Source organism: Notolepis coatsorum, assembly GCF_963971535.1.
Source record: "Notolepis coatsorum genome assembly, chromosome: 7".
NCBI lineage: Eukaryota > Metazoa > Chordata > Actinopteri > Aulopiformes > Paralepididae > Notolepis > Notolepis coatsorum.
This window is the reverse complement of record NC_140171.1, coordinates 128631056-128645920: the sequence shown is the minus strand read 5'-3', so window position 1 is coordinate 128645920 and position 14865 is coordinate 128631056. Positions and strand designations below refer to the sequence as shown.

Sequence of the window (14865 nt, the reverse complement as noted above, 5' to 3'; positions counted from 1 at the left end):
ACTGAAACACTGAGGACCTTCACTGAAACACTGAGGACCTTCACTGAAACACTGAGGACCTTCACTGAAACACTGAGGACCTTCACTGAAACACTGAGGACCTTCACTGAAACACATGAGGACCTTCACTGAAACACTGAGGACCTTCACTGAAACACTGAGGACCTTCACTGAAACACATGAGGACCTTCACTGAAACACTGAGGACCTTCACTGAAACACTGAGGACCTTCACTGAAACACTGAGGACCTTCACTGAAACACATGTATGAGGTCCTTCACTGAAACACATGAGGACCTTCACTGAAACACATGAGGACCTTCACTGAAACACATGTATGAGGACCTTCACTGAAACACATGAGGACCTTCACTGAAACACATGTATGAGGTCCTTCACTGAAACACATGTATGAGGACCTTCACTGAAACACATGTATGAGGTCCTTCACTGAAACACATGTATGAGGACCTTCCACAAGTCCACAAGGTCCAAGTGTGGGCACGTAAACACAATGTACGCACAAACAAATAACAGTCAATGTCCTGTAGAAACTCTATAGACCTTTTCAGTGGAATTGCAACGCTAGGAAACAGTCTGGGCCCAAGCTTATTTCCTGTCAGCTGTTGATATTAACAAACACTGCAGCAGGAAGTGAACTGGGTCCATTTAGAGCGTTTATGTTGTCAAGTTTGAAAAGGTCTACTATATAAAAAGTTTAACTTTTCAGGTATTGTTTGAATAAAAAACATTACAATAATGTCAAAACCAGAGATAGCACATTAGCAAACATTATACATACTTATTACATGGCGTTTTCACATTCGCCGAAATGCTTGCTTGTGATTGGTCAATAGCCCCCCGACAGCGGTCATTATTTTTCAATAATGACCGCTGTGGGACAATAATGACCGCAGTGCGCAGCTGTTCGCAATCAAGCCCACTGACACACACTGTTTCAGTGCAATTAGACACTGCCGGTGTTCTGCTGCCGGCGATGACAGGGGGCGGAGCGACGAGCGGAGCCAGAACGCAGCCGGAACCAGTGTTGCGAGTCGATGTAAAATGAATTAGGTATATTGTTAGTAAGTTAGCCATGTAATAAGCGGGATAATGTATAGCTATACTCGGTCATTGTCGCAAAATAATTGACCTTCACTGACGTTTAAAACACCTCGCCGAAGCGGCTCGGTATTTTAAACTCTGTGTCGGTCAATTATTTTGCGACAATGACCTCGTAGCTATACATTATCCCTTACATAATGTGAAAGACACATGCACACACACAAGCCATGTTTTCAACAAGGAATCTTTAAAAACCTGTTAAGCCTTAAGCCTGCTTTTCTTTATCATAAATCGATCAATAGAGACCATATTAGATCCCCAATTATCATATCATGGGGTATCATTGGAAAGCCACACTTATTGGCTACAACCCTGTGCAAAGATTTTCGCGATCGCCAAATGATTGACGAAGCTAGAGCCCCGGGAGTCGGGAGTGGTAATGTGTACTTTTGCGTACTTTGGGGCACGCCTCACATATCGGCATGTAACTCGAGAACCGCTGAACGGATTTGTCACCTGAAAGGGCAATCGACAGGCAACAATTAGGGCTTTAATGTATTAAAAGAAATGCACAACCGAGCCACTAGAGGTCGGCAAAGACTCGTCCACATGTGGGCCCTTGGATGTTAAGAGGTTAATGTTTTTAAATACTTTTTTTTGTAGCCAAGAGTAAAGACCATAACCCTATCAAAAACAGTAGTCAAAGTGTATATTTTCATTTTTACTGATGTTTTATACGATTGATCAAAAATACGAATTTATCGGAAAATGCTAATTATCGTAAAAACCACAAGGAAATGACTAAATCCAGATTCAACACTGCCATTGGAAAGAGGAGCATTTTCCCTATCCATAGATGTATGATGGCCATAATAAGGTCAAGGTCAAGTTCAAGGTCAAATATGAATTTTTAATTAAAATCGATTATCATTAATTACTGTATCTACAAATCCTTCTGTTTAATCATCTTCCCTTTATTCATTGGCTTAGATTTTTTGTACACATGATCTCAATAAGGTGGTGAATGAGCTCAGTGAGCATTTTCCCATACCCCGCAGATTTAACATGATCAAAGATGCAAAAATCATAAATCATAATTTATATTCTCCTTTTCTTCATTACAATTTACTCAGCCTAGTAACAGACACAATATTTCTGACTCTGGAAATACATACCCCCAGGTCCCTAGATGTTCCTAGATACCAAGAACATGCAAATTGACTTTGCAGAAGTGGAGCAATCTTCCATTTACTTAGGCATGTACCTTTAGGCGAAATATTCCTACAGCTTAACAGGAAGGAAGGGTCTTCACATCACTGTGTAGCATGTGAACGCACATTGGTGCCAGGTGTGCAAACCTTCAGTTGGGCCAACATTGAGTTGACATTGAGCCATCTCCTCGTTTATGACCTCATTTAAACAGGTTATTATCTGGGATGTCAGAATCAATGGCAATCTGTTACATTGTTAACTACAGTAGCTAACGTTTGATATATTGGTTGATGTATATTACCTCAGATATCTTGTATATTTTAAATCTTAATACAAGGCTTCAATAGAACTAGCACCAAAGTTTGGCACCAAGCAGAGCATAGAACGTTGGTATTCTGACAAAACCCTTCCGTCTTATATAGTTTCCTTGGTTTTCATGCGTTTTGGGGGCATTCCATAGACTAACATCCATTCCATAACTCCTTACCATAACCTCACTTATAACAACTACATGCCTGACACTAACCTTTACCTTAAACTAACCATAACCATAACCCTACAAATAGCTCCTTTACCTTGTGGGATACGGCCAATGTCCAAATTCTTGTTTTCATCCCATTTTGGTTGCACGCCTCTAAGCTAATATATACTTAACCCTTTCACTACCACACTACAGAAGGTTAACCCTTTCACTACCACACTACAGACGGGTAGTGTGGTAGTGAAAGGGTTAACCTTCTGTAGTGTGGCAGTGGTTGTGAAAGGGTTAACCCTTTGTCGTGTGGCAGTGAAAGGGTTAAGATGGGCAGTGGCTTGTTATGAGACTTGAAAACAAAACCGGGACATTCAGTTAACATGCATAGGGTTTTCTTTCTGAAAACTGTACACCAGTTTCAATCAGTTCATCACCATCACAAGGCTTCACTTTTCACTTTCAATTATATTTATCTATTAATTAGATCATGATGGATTCAGTCGGAGTCCGTCTATTTGATTTGTCTGTGTGTTTGTTTTGTTTAAGTGTGTTATTTTTTTCATGTGTTTTGTTAATAATATTGTGATGGGTGTGAATGTATATTTTTGGGTTGTCACCGTGTAAATTATTGGACCCCAGGAACAATTGCTGCTGCTATGCTAATGAGGGCAAAACGCAGACCGCGTGTTTGTGAAAGTGTGTCACCCTATCTGATGATTGTACGTGTGTGAGAAAATCTATGTGCATATCTGTTTGTGGAGTGAGATTATGGAATGGATTGGACGAGGAGGCTAAACTGAGTAAAACATAAACCAGTTTAAAATAAAGTTAAAAAAAGGAATATTGGAAAGGTATAAGGAGGAGGGCGAACATGACGTTTGGCATTAAAAGGTATATGTTAGAATGTAGAGAATAGAATATGTATTAACTAGTCAGACTCATATATGTCTTGTGGAGATGTCGGGGGAATGTTCAAGTTCAAGTTCAAGTTCTTTAATAGTTGTCATACAGAAGTACAGAATACTTTCATACAAAATGCTTCTTACTGTTACGCTCCAGAGACTGTGCTAGACAAGATAGTATCAAATAACATAATAACATAATATAGCATGAATTTAGAAGAAGAAAATGAGGTCACAGTGTTCGGTATAGACATATGTACAATGTTCTGAGTTACCATATAATATACAATACACAATACTATGCAGTGTACTAATGTACAGTACTATCTAGTGCAAAGCAGAAATGGGATGAGGTACAATTTACAGTAAGGTGTACGAGTTGTAGTGCAATCCTTCATCCATAAATATAAAGTGTGGGGAGTGGGTGCTACAGTGTGTTTGTTTAAAGTGGGTGTGTGCTATAAAGTGTGTGGAGTGGGTGCTACAGTGTGTTTGTTTAAAGTGAGTGTGTGCGTGTGGATGTGTGTGCTATGTGCGTTTGGTGGTTGTTGTTGTGTAGTGTTCATTCATTGTTCGTTTAGCAGCCTGATGGCCTGGGGATAGAAGCTACTTCTGAGTCTTTCTGTGCTCGCCTTGAGACTCCGGTATCGCTTGCCTGACCGCAGCAGTTCAAAGAGGCAGTTGTTCGGGTGACTGGAGTCTTTAATGATTCTCTTAGCCTTGCCCTTGCAACGCTTGTAGTAAATGTTCTGGAGGGTGGGGAGCCCCCCTCCAATTGTGCGTTCGGCTGAACGTGTCACTCTTTGTAGTCTGCTTCGGTCTTTTGCAGTGCTATTCCCAAACCAGGAGGTGATGTTGCCGGTCAAGATGCTCTCTATTGTACATGAGTAGAAGTTCTTAAGGATCTTCTGGCTGACTTGGAACTTCCTTAGGCGCCTGAGGAAGTAGAGGCGTTGTCGTGCCTTCTTCACCACACTGTTAATGTGTGTGGTCCATGTCAAGTCCTCGGATATGTAGGCTCCGAGGTACTTGAAGCTGTTGACTCTCTCAACCGGTGCCCCGTCGATGCTGAGGGGGCTGTAGTCCTTGACCCCCGACCTCCTGAAGTCCACAATCATCTCCTTTGTTTTGCTGACGTTCAGGGAGAGGCTGTTTTCCTGGCACCATCCCGCCAGGACCTTGACCTCTTCCAGGTAGGCCCTCTCGTCGTTGGCAGAGATCAGGCCCACCACCACTGTGTCGTCAGCAAATTTGACGATTGTATTGCTACTCCGCTGAGCCACACAGTCGTGTGTGTACAGGGAGTAGAGGAGGGGACTCAGAACACAGCCCTGGGGGGCCCCTATGTTGAGGGTGATGGATGAGGAGGTGCAGTTGCCTGCTCTCACCACCTGGGGTCTGCCAGTCAGGAAGTCCAAGACCCACTGGCAGAGGTCATAGCCCAAGCCCAGGTCCCTGAGCTTGGCTATGAGTATGGAGGGGACTATGGTATTGAATGCCGAGCTGTAGTCGATGAATAGCATTCTCACATAGTTCCCCTGCCTCTTGTCCAGGTGTGATGCTGCTGTGTGCAGCACATGGGATATGGCGTCCTCCGTGGACCTGTTGGGGCGGTATGCAAATTGCAGGGGGTCCATGTTGATGGGGAGGGAGGAGCAGATGTAGCCCTTTACTAGCTTCTCAAAGCACTTCATGGCTATGGAGGTGAGAGCTACAGGGCGGTAGTCGTTGAGGCAAGCAGGCTTGGATTTTTTGGGTACAGGGATAATAGTGGACTTCTTCAGGCAGGTGGGGATGACAGCCTGTTCTAAGGACAGGTTAAATATGTCAGTGAATGCTGGGGCCAGTTGGTCGGCACAGACTTTTAGGATGCGGCCGGGGATGCCGTCCGGACCTGCTGCCTTCCTGATATTCACTTTTTTAAAGGTCCGCCTCACCTCATGCTCTGTTACCCTGAACACTGCGCCTCCATCAGCAGCCGACCCCCCCCCCCCCCCCATTGCCGAGGCTTGTGAGCTGGTGTTGTTATTACCAGCATCAAACCTCGCATAGAAGGTATTGAGGTCGTTTGCTAAGGAGATGTCACTGTTCAGTTTGAGGGAGGCGCCTTTGTAGTCTGTCATCGTTTTGAGCCCCTGCCACATAGCTCTAGAGTCAGCTTGTTCAAACTGGAGTTCAATTTTATCCCTGTAGCGCCGTTTGGCCTCTGACACTGTCCTCCTTACGTTGTGTCGCGCCACCTTGTGGTCATTCATGTTGCCTGCCACTAGGCCGTCATTGTATGCTTTGGTGCGCTCTCTCAGAGCTTCACGGACGGATTTGTCTACCCAGGGTTTTTGATTTGGGTAAACTTTCATTTTGGTAGTGGGGATTGTTTCTTTCACCCTAGTACAAACATAGTCCAGCACTGTCTCCGTGTAGGCATTAATGTTATCTGTGTCGCGGAACACAATCCAGTCTGTGTGGGAAGCAGAGCAATGTTACATGGTGTAGGTATAGCAATTGATAGTCAGGGTGTGGCGAATGGAAAGTCATAAGCTTAGCTTCTTCCATCCCCCTTTTCAAACCATTAAGTGGTGTCTGTTGTTACTGTTGTCTATTGTATTGTTTTGTGGTGGTTATTGTACTGTTGTGTGGTTGTCTTGTATTGTATAGGTTGCATGGTTTGAAATAAATAAATGAAACTGAAACTGAGTGGGACCGGTGCCAACTGCTGCTCCGCCCCTTTCATATACCTTGCTAGGTTAGACCTCGCCTCGCAATGCTCCGCCCCTTTCATATACCTTGCTAGGTTAGACCTCGCCTCGCAATGCTCCGCCCCTTTCATATACCTTGCTAGGTTAGACCTCGCCTCGCGATGCTCCGCCCCTTTCATATACCTTGCTAGGTTAGACCTCGCCTCGCGATGCTCCGCCCCTTTCATATACCTTGCTAGGTTAGACCTCGCCTCGCAATGCTCCGCCCCTTTCATATACCTTGCTAGGTTAGACCTCGCCTCGCAATGCTCCGCCCCTTTCATATACCTTGCTAGGTTAGACCTCGCCTCGCAATGCTCCGCCCCTTTCATATACCTTGCTAGGTTAGACCTCGCCTCGCGATGCTCCGCCCCTTTCATATACCTTGCTAGGTTAGACCTCGCCTCGCGATGCTCCGCCCCTTTCATACACCTTGCTACGTTAGACCTCGCCTCACAGCCACCACTTCCTCTCAGCAGGACGTTAACATAGAGCACCCCCCCCCCCCCCCCCCCACAGTATGCAATAACACACCTCCTTATGATCTTCCTACAACAACAACAACAACAACAACAACAACAACAACAACAACAACAACAACAACAACAACACGCTGCAGCGCTGGTAACACTCCTCCTCCCCGCTCACTGGGTCACATGTTGTCCCACCAAAAAAACAAGCCTCCCAACAGTCAGCTCAGTCTAACGGTAAACAAACCTCAAATGGAGATGGATAGACTCCTTCTTGACCCTATTTTATCGATAAATGTATCGAATAGAGCGACAATAAACCTTCTTCTATGTCTATGTAAGCACAATATTAAAGGCTTACTTTAGTCCAGACCAAATGGGAAAGATGGAGGTATTGATACATAAGGGCTGTCCAAAATACAGAGCAAATTACATTTATTAATTAATGTCAGACCCATGGGAGGCTATGCAAGCTATCTCTTCCTTGAGAGCCTTCTATGGGTCTGACGTCTCAGACCAACAGTGCACCAATACACCTAGATCAGGATGAGATATGAGGCCTTTCTAAGAAAATGACAATACAGTAGAGTAGATGCAATAATAGAATCTGGAACTCGTAAGCAGTGAATGTCACTAAATTACTCAAAAGCTATAATACTTTTTTTTTTAATCCACTTTTACCTTTCCACCTTATTTTTCTATTTTTCTCCCATCCCAATTTCGCCCCGCCAATTCTCCCTTCAATTCTCCCCTCCCCTGTCTCGAACGTTGCTAGACTATGCCTCCCACTGGTCGGCTGCAGTGAGGACCAAGCCTTGCATCACGTGTCCCCTCCGGTACACGAGGAGGCAGCTGTTGCATCTTTTCACCTGTACAGCGCGATCTCTCAGCGGCGAGGAGTAATGCGTGGGAGGCTCACGCTGCCCCCGATGCTTCCTGATTCTGCTGCGCAGGCGCACCAACCGACCTGTAGGAGTCGCTGTCCACAACGTCCAATCCCCACCCACCAGCTTTCCCACCCCTAACACTGCCAATTGTGTTAGTATGAACGACCAGCCAAGCTGGTAGCAATGCGGAGAGCTGGGCTCGAACCCAGCATCTCCTGCGTTAGTGGCAAGCGCCTTGCCCACTGCGCCACTTAGCCGCCCCCAAGCTATAATACTTCTATAACAAAGTATGACAATAATACAAAATACCACTGTCTACCTGTCTACCTACCACTGTCTACCTGTCTATCTATCACTGTCTACCTGTCTATCTATCACTGTCTACCGACCTACCTACCTACCTACCTACCTACCTACCTACCTACCTACCTACCTACCTACCTACCTACCTACCTACCTACCTACCTACCTACCTACCTACCTACCACTGTCCACCTGCAGTAACCTGACCTAACAGTCTATCTGTCTATCTAACACAGTCTATCTACCAATGTCTCAGTGGACAGTATGTACGAAGAGTGGACAGTATGTACTAAGAGTGGACAGTATGTACTAAGAGTTCTAACTCATCCCTAGTGGACAGCATGGAAGACTTACCATTCCAGTGTTGTGCCGCGGTGGGGCTTTGTCTGAGCCCGTCCAGACACCGGTCCAGAGCGTGTTGGATCCTGTCCTCGGTACACGAGGTGTGCTGCATTATTCACCCTGGCCCTGTGAGAGGAGAGGAGATACTGATGGCCATGTTTGAAGTCTCATTATGAGCACAACACACAACGTTCCATTAGCAATACATGTACGCTTTGTGCAGGCCAACACTCCAAGGAGAGAGAGAGAGACAAAGAGAGAGAGAAAGCGAGAGACAGAGAGACAAGGAGAGAGAGAGAAAGAGAGAGAGAAACAGAGAGAGAGACCGAGAGAGATATATAACCGCACAATAAATCTTCCCTACTCATAATTATTTGCTCGCTGAACAGCATTGGTTGTCTTACCAAGGAAGTAAACACACAGCCACCTATTTTGCATGTAGGTACATGTATGAAAATTAAAAAAGAAAAACAGAGCCAGAAGTGAATTCAATATGGGAAGAGGAACAGACATCTCTTTATTTTGTTTATCTGTAACGTGTCCCTGATTCCCAATGCCTGTAACGCAAGTCACCTCTACCCAGAGAAAAACTACATGTAAATATAAAGCAAAATCAAACAATATTATGGGACAAACTAGTAGAACCTCTCTTTAAAGTATCTCTCTTCTCTTGTACAAATACAAAAACTCACTTTGGAGAGATACTACATCTTGAGCCACGCCTCAGTGGGACGTCATCAGTGCTAAATCAAATCAAATGTATTTGTAAGGCCCGACAACACGCGTTAATGTCCCCATGGGCCGGACACGTCTTCTTTAAACAAGTCAAGAAGAAACATCACAATAAATCAAGAACAACACAAAAACACCATGAAATCCTAAATAAAATGTAAAATAAATAAATGCAACACTCCCAGACATACCCCACGCGAAGGTAAGGAAAAACTCACTAAAAACCTAGCAATAGGAAAAAAGCACCACAGGCCATGTGGAGGGGAGAAACCTTAGAAGGGCCGTTCAAGGCGGGGGATCTCCCGTCTTAGATGTCGGTGATAGTAGTGTTGCTATACTGTATAAACACCAATGACTAAAGACTTACCTTGATCTGTGCTACTGACCTTTGACAGATTTGAAAGTTTGAAGCAAAATGGGAAATGAGAGAGACAAACAAGCAAAGAGACACGATGATTACAATACCCCCCCTTGCACATTGCACTTGGGTATTCTATTTAACAACTCTCAACTATGCTACTGCCAGTAGGGACCTGCCAATCCAACTCCAGTGGTCTACTTCAATGAATGAAAGATTTTTATTTTCGAACAAGTATAAAAACAAAAATATATTAAATGAGACGAGCAGACGGAGTACCGAGTCTCTGAGCTTTACTTCCAAACAAATCCAACAGAACCAAGGTACAGCCAGTCAACTCCTCCTTACCACCCAATCAGTGTCCATTCTGAGGTGAGACACCTCCATCTAGTGTCCACCACAGTACTCTGTTTTAGCTCTAACTCCAGACTGTTCCACAAGTCCACCCCACAGATTGACATGCACATACTTTTCATTTTGGTTCCGACACTGAGTTTTTTAAAGTGTAGCTCTCCTCTCAGATTATAGCCACCTTCTCTCTACTTGAGCCGCTACAAATGAGAAAACGTGAAGATACTCAATCTATACTTCTTCCCAAAACTTCATCAACAGTTTTTAATCTACCGTTTGAGTTTTTCAACATATCGACAGTTTGTTCAGGCCTCCAGGGCAACTCCCCAGGTGTTTTCCTGTTCCGTTATGATTTGCATGTAGCTTGAAGTGATGCAAAACAGGATCAATCGGCAAATGACTATGAGTCGTCGTCAAGGGCGGATAAGATTCATATGTATAAATCTCTGCATTAGTCAAGTTATTGTTTACCATGAGAAGAAATTACAATAATTACACCAGAATTAGCTGAGAGACAAAGCAAACTTGCACGTTTTATGACTCTAATTGCAGTCTTTGACTAAAATTCCCTCGGAAGGAGATACTGCAATGTTTCAATCGCAATACTGAACCCGTGAACACACATTGGTGTTTTTAGGTCACCTCACCTAACAACCCCCACCCCCATTGGTGGCTTTGTGAATAGAAACATTCCATATATGGTCGTGTTTACCTTTGATCTGGAAATAATATAGGTTTTAGGCGAGCAACCCGCACGAAAATGCGCATGCTGCACAAAACACTATTATTTTTAAATGCATGTAGAAATAAAAGTTTTTGTCCCTGTTGGAGTATAAATAGTGCCTGTCAAATGAGCCATACTATTGTCTCCATAGCTATAATATAGAATATACGATGGGTCTGCAAACATTGTGAAAATGGTAAAAAAAAAGCTGGCTCCAGGTAAAGATGGAAAAACAGCATGGCACTCAAAGAGTTAACAATGAATGATTATGAGCGCACAGTATATGTTGGAAATGTTTCTACCGAAGAGCCAAAAAAACGATTTGGGGGGCTTGTTGTCATAATGTGAAAAACAGATGTCAAAAGTGTGGTCTGTTGAAATACTTGTTAAGGGATTTATTGTGTTTGCGAACCGCTTCAGGGGCTACCATTGAATATTCGATGTTGAGAGGTCCGTGGGAGGCTTTCAGTTGATACAAATTATATATTACTTTGTACAAGAGGCATGCTGCATTATTAACCCTGGCACTGTGAGATGATGGCGATGTTTGAAGTCTCACACATACAGGTACTTTCACCCCCCCCCCCCTACTCCTCTCCTGTTTATTTTTTTTGTACATAGGCTGTGAATGTGTTTATTTGTTTATGCGTATGATTCTTAACTGTGTTTTTATTTTATTATTAATATATATATATTTATCTTTTTTGTATTTCTGTTGGGGCCTCTTGGACCAGATCAACATTGCAAATAAGAAACCTGTTCTTAATGTTTTATCTGGCTAAATAAAGGTTACTGTTGGTACTGTTTGAAGTTATGTTACATCCTTTCTTGCCTCACTATGGAGTTTTTCCATGTATTATGTCCAAATGTAGCCGGTTCAACGCTGAACCTGCCACTACTTCGACCGTGCCTTGAGTGGGAGTCGAACCCCGGGCGTCCGCACCGGGGCCAGCAACACAAACCGCTGCGCCAAGAAAGGAATTCCTCCCTAAGCGCTCAGTTTGGATGCCTCTGGGGAGTGAGTTTTACTTCCATGTACCGTAGTCACACTATCGCGGTACATATCCGTTACACAAACATGAAGAAATATGCAAAAAATAAAGTACAGGAACATAAACCTCACTTCTGCATTAAAACTAAGTTATTTTAGTATATGAGATGTTTTGCTGCTCAAGAGCAGCTGACGTCTGAGTCTTAAGCAGCTGACTCTTCTGCAAACATAGCTGATCTGATTCCATCAACAACCACACATGATTGAAACACTTGCTCAGGCAAAAATGCTATTTCTGCATGTAAAGTAGCATTCCAACAGGAATAATAACCAAGACAGATCGTCCCTGACTTCACCTCAGAAACTCCCCAGAAAGAGAGAGAAAAAAAAAAAAAAAACTGTGTTCTCATTCTCTCTCTCTCTCTCTCTCTCTCTCTCTCTCTCTCTCTCTCTGGATGATATTTTGTGGCCCCCTACTTGACATCAAAGTTTATAAAAGCAGCACAATGAACACAAATCTGTCAGTGCCGAGTCCGACCTCATCTTAAATAACAAACAGCATTGCTTGTTGTAGTTAACAAAGAGAGCTGAGCAGAGTTGATTTTGCAAAAAACAATTAAATCATATATATATATAATATTTGATGTGACCCAGCTTCACCCAGACTCTACCTCCAGCGGCCCCCAGGTAAATTGAGTTTGTGACCCCTGCTCTAGATCCACAAAGAATGGATTGCACAGTGCTAATTGCACCCTTACTTACAATTCATTATGAATTGAAAACGGTGATTGATTGAATGAAAATGTTATTAACAGATTGCAGAATGGGTACAATACAGTACAGCTCAATACACACAATTGTTAAGGGGATGCAGACCAGAGAAAGACTTTCGTCTTGTTTACATCAGGGTCCCCTATTTTCAATTCATAATGAATTGTAAGTAAGGGTGCAATTAGCACCGTGCAATCCATTCTTTGTGGATCTAGCCCTGAGTATGTAGTACCTCACAGAGCTGGCTTGATTGGTGGTAAATGAACACCACACCAAGTATGTAGTTCTCACCCGCACCAAACCCTGGCAGCACATCACCCCCACCCTCATAGTTAGACCTTCACTGGCTTCCCGTAAAATCTTGTGTCACTTTCAAAATCCTCCTGCTCACATATAAATCCCTACACACCACTGCCCCTCAATACCTATCCGACCTTCTCCACACCTACACCCCCTCCCAAAATCTCTGCTCCTCTGACACAGGCTTACTCACCATCCCACAAGCCAGGTTGCGGACCATGGTTGACAGGGTTTTTAGTGACGCTGCCCCCACCCTTTGGAACTCCCTTCCCATGGACATCCAAAATGCTAACTCTCTCGCCCACTTTAAAAACCTGCTGAAAACCCACCTCTTCAGCCAGGCATATGGTCTCTGATGCTCCTTACTCACCCTATTCATTATGTTTGTTCTATTTTGTTCTGTTGTTCTGTTTGCTCTGTTTTGTTTTTGTAATTTGTTTTAGTTTAGGTCACTGTTATCCTCTCCCCTCCCCCTTTTATTGTAAAGCACCTTGGGTATGTGAAAGGCGCTATATAAATTCAAGCCATTATTATTATTATTATTATTATTATTATAGTACCTCACAGAGCTGGCTTGATTGGTGGTAAATGAACAGCACACTGAGTATGTAGTACCTCACAGAGCTGGCTATGTTTTACAGATTAAGACCAAGAATGTTGTATGGATTACATGGTGCTGAAGATGTTGCTAATGTATTTCGTGACAATGGTCTGCCTGTATTCTGCTTTCAATCATCTTTATTGCTTCCTGTACACTGATGGGTAGGCACAGCATGTGCTTTGAGGAGGGATATTCCATCGTTATCGGTCACAGCAGGTAAGTAAAGATAATATCATTTCCAACGGAAATTACACAACAGAAAGAAATTGTGTGCAATGTACTGTATGGTACAAAATGAGATAAAAAAGAAAAAGAAAAAAGAAACATTGACAAAAGTGCAACATTGTACCTTTTTGCAGTGTAGGTCAATTACAGTAGCTTTTTGACAACGTTATATTTTCATCAAAGATAAATAAGCTGAGCCAGTTTAACCTAGTGTCACTGATAAAGACATATCGCACACAATTCACGAGAAGAACAGACCTATTCCTATTTTTAGTCTAACAAGGGACCTTTCTCTGAGACTATATGAGGCAGGAAGCTGTCATTGTGTGCATATGGGAGCGTACAGCTGGACATCGGGGGGGGGGGGGGGGGCAGAGAAGGAAGGGGAAGTCAAGGGGTACCCCCTGACCTCAGAGGAGACGGGTGGTACAACACTGAGAGTTACACACACCCATCTCCATACTGTACATGCAGATGTACAGTATGGGCACACATGCTGGTACGCCTTTTATCTCCACACACAGGCTATAGCTATGTGCATATAGCATACTGTAATCATGCATGTTTGCGTGCACACACCCACACAAATGCTTGTATGCTGTACTTGCATAACACACACACACACACACACACACACACACACACACACACACACACACACACACACACACACACACACACACACACACACACACACACACACACACACACACACACACACACACACACACACACACACACACACACACACACACACACACACACACACACACACACACACACACACACACACACACACACACACACACACACACACACACACACACACACACACACACACACACACACACACACACACACACACACACACACACACACACACACACACACACACACACACACACACACACACACACACACACACACACACACACACACACACACACACACACACACACACACACACACACACACACACACACACACACACACACACACACACACACACACACACACACACACACACACACACACACACACACACACACACACACACACACACACACACACACACACACACACACACACACACACACACACACACACACACACACACACACACACACACACACACACACACACACACACACACACACACACACACACACACACACACACACACACACACACACACACACACACACACACACACACACACACACACACACACACACACACACACACACACACACACACACACACACACACACACACACACACACACACACACACACACACACACACACACACACACACACACACACACACACACACACACACACACACACACACACACACACACACATATATATATATATATATCAGACCGGGACAGGAACCAGGTGTAAATCAAAATCAG

At 43.8% G+C, this 14865-nt stretch overlaps 1 protein-coding gene across 1 annotated transcript in view; it reads right to left on the bottom strand.

Annotated features, from left to right (window-relative positions):
* The window catches only part of LOC311231763 (phosphoinositide 3-kinase regulatory subunit 5-like), a 71688-nt gene that overhangs the window by 27321 nt on the left and 29502 nt on the right, over positions 1-14865 (bottom strand). The window contains exon 2 of the mRNA XM_084318386.1: positions 8405-8518. Within this exon, the coding sequence (XP_084174512.1) occupies positions 8405-8504 (100 nt within the window). The 5' untranslated portion in view covers positions 8505-8518. The remainder of the gene's footprint in view (positions 1-8404; positions 8519-14865) is intronic.